Source organism: Triticum aestivum, chromosome 2D, assembly GCF_018294505.1.
Source record: "Triticum aestivum cultivar Chinese Spring chromosome 2D, IWGSC CS RefSeq v2.1, whole genome shotgun sequence".
Lineage (NCBI taxonomy): Eukaryota > Viridiplantae > Streptophyta > Magnoliopsida > Poales > Poaceae > Triticum > Triticum aestivum.
In genome coordinates this window covers 296476788-296481006 of record NC_057799.1, presented here as the reverse complement: position 1 = coordinate 296481006, position 4219 = coordinate 296476788, and the positions used below count along the sequence as shown (strand labels likewise).

The 4219-nt window shown below is 41.8% G+C and overlaps 1 protein-coding gene across 1 annotated transcript; it reads right to left on the bottom strand.

The window, feature by feature from the left end:
• Positions 1-275: 275 nt before the first annotated feature.
• Positions 276-3964, bottom strand: LOC123052815 (syntaxin-132). The gene is made up of 12 exons (XM_044476159.1): positions 3810-3964; positions 2735-2839; positions 2581-2637; positions 2373-2421; positions 2176-2264; positions 1999-2072; positions 1874-1916; positions 1342-1428; positions 1157-1234; positions 991-1071; positions 816-881; positions 276-713 (listed from the first exon to the last, which is right to left on the bottom strand). The coding sequence occupies exons 1-12, from the start codon at positions 3825-3827 to the stop codon at positions 552-554; spliced, it is 909 nt and encodes a 302-aa protein (XP_044332094.1). The 5' UTR covers positions 3828-3964; the 3' UTR covers positions 276-551.
• Between the last annotated feature and the right edge of the window lie 255 nt (positions 3965-4219).

The window sequence follows — 4219 nt, the reverse complement described above, 5'->3', positions numbered from 1 at the left end:
TCTATTCTTCAGGTATTCCTTTGAATAACTCATCTTTTCAGGTAAGACAATTTGAAGATCTTAGTCAGCCTATCTGTATTCTTAGAGGACGAAGGTGGTGATGATCAGCCCCAAGATGAATGAGCATTTTCTTTTGCAAAGAAACAAAGATGAATGGGCATTTTCTTTTGCAAGAAGAAACAAAGATGAATGAGCATTTTCTTTTGCAAGAAGAAACAAAGATGAATGAGCATTAGATCCGGTAACAAACAGCAAAACGTTCTTACATGTTAGTATGGTGCACAAACTGCAATAAATGGATTTAGGAACAAGAATGCACATTTCGGTTTCGCGTTCACCACTTTCACCGCTAAAATAGCTGGAGTACACGAAACACAAATGAATAGCAGCACCTCCAGGGGCAAACAATATGGGGCTTTGTCTGGTTGAGCATAGGTACAACGATAGAAGAGTTTGAATCGGTCACAGAACTACACAGATTGCACAAACACAAAAACAGTATATATATATATATTCCGCCGAGATCTTGGGTTCCAGGTCATGCTCAAGAGTTACTTCTTCCATGGCTGGATAACCGCGACCACGATGATAACCACTATTACCAGGAGAAGGATGATGGCGTAGCACATCCACTTTCTCGAGTTTTTCTGCAGCTTCTTTGCATTCTGGAGAGCGCCCACACCTTGCTGTATGTGGTTGGTAGCATTTGAAACCTTGAAAAAGAAAATGGCATGACAGTGCAAATGTTAGCAACATTTCGTTAGTTTGCTTTATAAAATCGGTTAGGTCTATTTAGAATAAGCTGTTTGTCTTACATGTGTCTCTATGTGGTTGATCATGTCTCCTTGAGCCTCAACCAATACTGCCATATCCAGGAATATCTACAAGGCAAAACCCAGGAAATTGGGTACATAAGACATATTACAACCCTTGTATTCACATGGTGTGAACTATAAAATTGTACAAGAGCTCATGCAAATGAAAGATAACCTGCTGCAACTCCAGAAGCTTCCTCTCCAGATCTCTGACAGCATCATGACGCTCCTGTATCTCAGCAACAGTATCCAATATCTAGAAGAGGCCAAATTATCCTGATGATATTTTGATGCATTTTCCCACAAGTACACAAATAATGACCAAGTTATAACTCATATACCTGGCCTCTCCCCTGCTGCTGAACAGCATCTTTGAAAATTTGCTCACTTCTCCCTGTCTCGATTAAATCATCAATAGTCTGCAGGTTCCAAAGTAACAAAGGAGGCACACTGTAAGATAAACAACTAAAAAACATTGCAAATCAAAGCACAAATTTAACCATATAAAAAAATGTTGCAACTATACCTCTTCATCAGGGCGATTGCCAGTTACAGTAAATACCCTTCTTTCAACAACTTCCCGGTACTCCTGCCGGATTGATTCTCTCAATACCTGCATCAGAGGGTAACAACACCGTATAACTCACATAGTTGCAATAATACATTATATTATTCTATTTTCAGACATCAGGCTGATGCATACTTTCAATCTACCATGATGGTAAGAAATATTCTTGTAAAGCTAATGAAAGTTGAAAGGAGGATAATTTGCAAAACATAGTTCAGTAATATTTTTCCTTTACTTTTTAGAACATATAAGCATCAAGGAAGCCACTTCCACCGCTTATGAAGAGCTAGACGTTCAGACTTCATATAGCTGGATGTCCCTGCTGCTCTATGAGGGCATATCAAATAGCCCAGGTAGTAAATAGAAAAATATGGATTAATTTTCTATGTGTCTAAAGATTATTAGGCATTAGAGGGAATATTTATTCACAGAACAAGAAAATCATCACATACAAGGTAATTTGGACATTCCAGTTAGAGGAAAACAATACCTGAAAATCGTCCATCCGTTCCTTCAATTTCTTTTTGACTGCTCTGTAGAGATCGGTAAGCACAGTGAACAACAACTAATTCATGAAGGCAAGAAATCGGAAACACAAATTGACAGCAAATTTACCCAGTAGTCTGTTCTCTTGATCGATCTACTGCAGACCCCTTCCCACATCCAGGTTTCTGCCTGTTAGATAGGTTCTGTAGCACAGAGGCAGCAAACCATAAGCATGTCCATCCTTTAATTTATGCAGATAAAGCTAGGAAAGAATGACAGACACAAGCAGGTCAAGTGTAAACATACATCTTTTTCCAGTTCATCAACTTTGGTTTTTGCCATACGAGCAATTTTCCCCACTTCATCAATATCTTTCTCCATTCGCTGCTTAATTGCTACAAAAATGTATTGTTGTACGTGACTATACATATAGCGAAATTTTCAAGAGAGTCTACACTCATTTCAGATAAGGTTTGGCTCTGCTAAAGAACACGAGTTCTCACCTTTCATGGCACTTGCTTTTGTAACTGCTTTTGATTCCTCGTTTGCAGTCTGCAAGAAAAGGCAAGGTGTATATATATTATATTTAACTGCGGGGCTTTGATAAATTCATCAAGGAAGTTAGTACTCACACACCGAGATTCCGTCATTACTATGAATAAGGACCAGAAACAGAAATAAGGAAATTAGAATGGGGGATGATGAATGGACCTGGAGCTTAGTCAAGAGATTCGTCAGCTTAGCTATTAGGCTCTCAATTCCATCAACCTGTGTATGAAAGCATCATGTCATTAATCTGAGGTGCAAAAATGGACAAATAAGGTCGTTACAAAATGCGAAGACTGAAGAGTTTCCTAAACAGCACCTTCTTCAAGAAGCCTTTTAAATTATCAGAAGCATCAGGCTGATGCATTCCCATTTCAACGTCCCCATCTCTTGAGGAATCCCGCCGAGGAAGCTCAAAGGAATCCTGCAAAATAGGAATGTTTAGAATATGTAATGCATGTACTGCAGCACCTGCACGAAGGCTTGATTGTTATGAATTCAATCTGACAAGCCAATTGCGCTACTTTCATCATAAGCTAAACCAAATACTATTGTTGCACAATAAAGCATTGACATTATAACTAATCCCAGAAGAGTATGAAGCTTAAATTGCTAATACTGCAGATAAACAGCCAAAAGAGTATTTGAGCTGTCACTTTCAAAATCAAAACACTTCCTTCCCAGTTGCGAATCGTTTGTATTCATAACACAGTGCATGTGAAAACTCAAAAGAAACATGACAACGATCATGTAATGCCAAAAGAATATTCTGAAGTCTTCCAGCATATCAAACCCCACAGAAACTCCAAGCCAGTTAATTTGACTGTTCAAATAACTAATGTGATCATTATGTGTTTTCAGCCTAACAGTCAATGACATTTCGAGGATGGTAGCAAAATTTACTCCGGTGTTAAGCATAAAGCTCGGAATAAATCAGAACAAAAGTCGTTGCAAATCACGGAGAGGTTCTTCAAACAACAGCAACCAGGCCATTTCTCATAACACAAAAAAGCAGATCTAACGCGACCATCCTAAAAGGATACATCCTGCTACTTCGCCACGCACATCAGAGCAGCTAAGCCGATTCCTTGCGTGGCATTTCCTTTTTTTTTCGCGCCGCGCCGCTTAAGCAATCCCTTTCTCCACCAGTCACTCAGCCGCCTCTAAACTCGATCAGGCCCAGCCGACTTGGAGCTCATAGCAACAGAACAACGGTTGCTTCAGAAATTTGAAGCCCGTGCGGGAGGGGGGCACGGCGGGCAGCCCCGCTCAGATCTCGAGCTCGTGTGCTGGATCCCCGCCACTCGGTGAAGCAATTGAGGGAGCCAGCGTGAGTAGATCGAGGGACAGGACGGTTCAGAGGGGAGGGAGGGAGGCAGAGAGAGGGAACTTACGGTGAGTAGGTTGTTCATGGCGGCGGGGCCGGAGGCGCGGCGAGGAGAGAGAGAGAGAGAGAGAGAGAGAGAGGGGTTGGCCGTTGTACTGTCGGAGATGCTTTTAACGAGTGGGGGTTAAGCTGGACGCCTTTGTGTGCCGCGGCTGACAGGTCGGTCCAACCGTGGATTTGTTAGATTGATTATACTCGATGCGCGGCCTGTCTGCAGCTGGGACCAGGGTGTCACCTCTGCCTTCTCGCGGCAGCAAGGGAACTCTCTCAAGTGCCGCGGAATGATTAAAGGTTTTTTTAGGTATATATAAATGGACGCGTCTAGCCAGCAATTGAATGCCCTGTAGGGATTCCTGGCAACCTGTCATATTAGGAAAGTTTGGTCTCCCATGCAAAAGTTTAAGGGAGCCCGCGATC

Excerpts from the sequence above, each read along its gene's own strand:
- LOC123052815 (XM_044476159.1), bottom strand. Across the intron at positions 1,235-1,341 it reads GCAATCGCCCTGATGAAGAG|ACTATTGATGATTTAATCGA; the intron begins GTATAGTTGCAA and ends TGGAACCTGCAG. Across the intron at positions 714-815 it reads TCAACCACATAGAGACACAT|GTTTCAAATGCTACCAACCA; the intron begins GTAAGACAAACA and ends TTCTTTTTCAAG.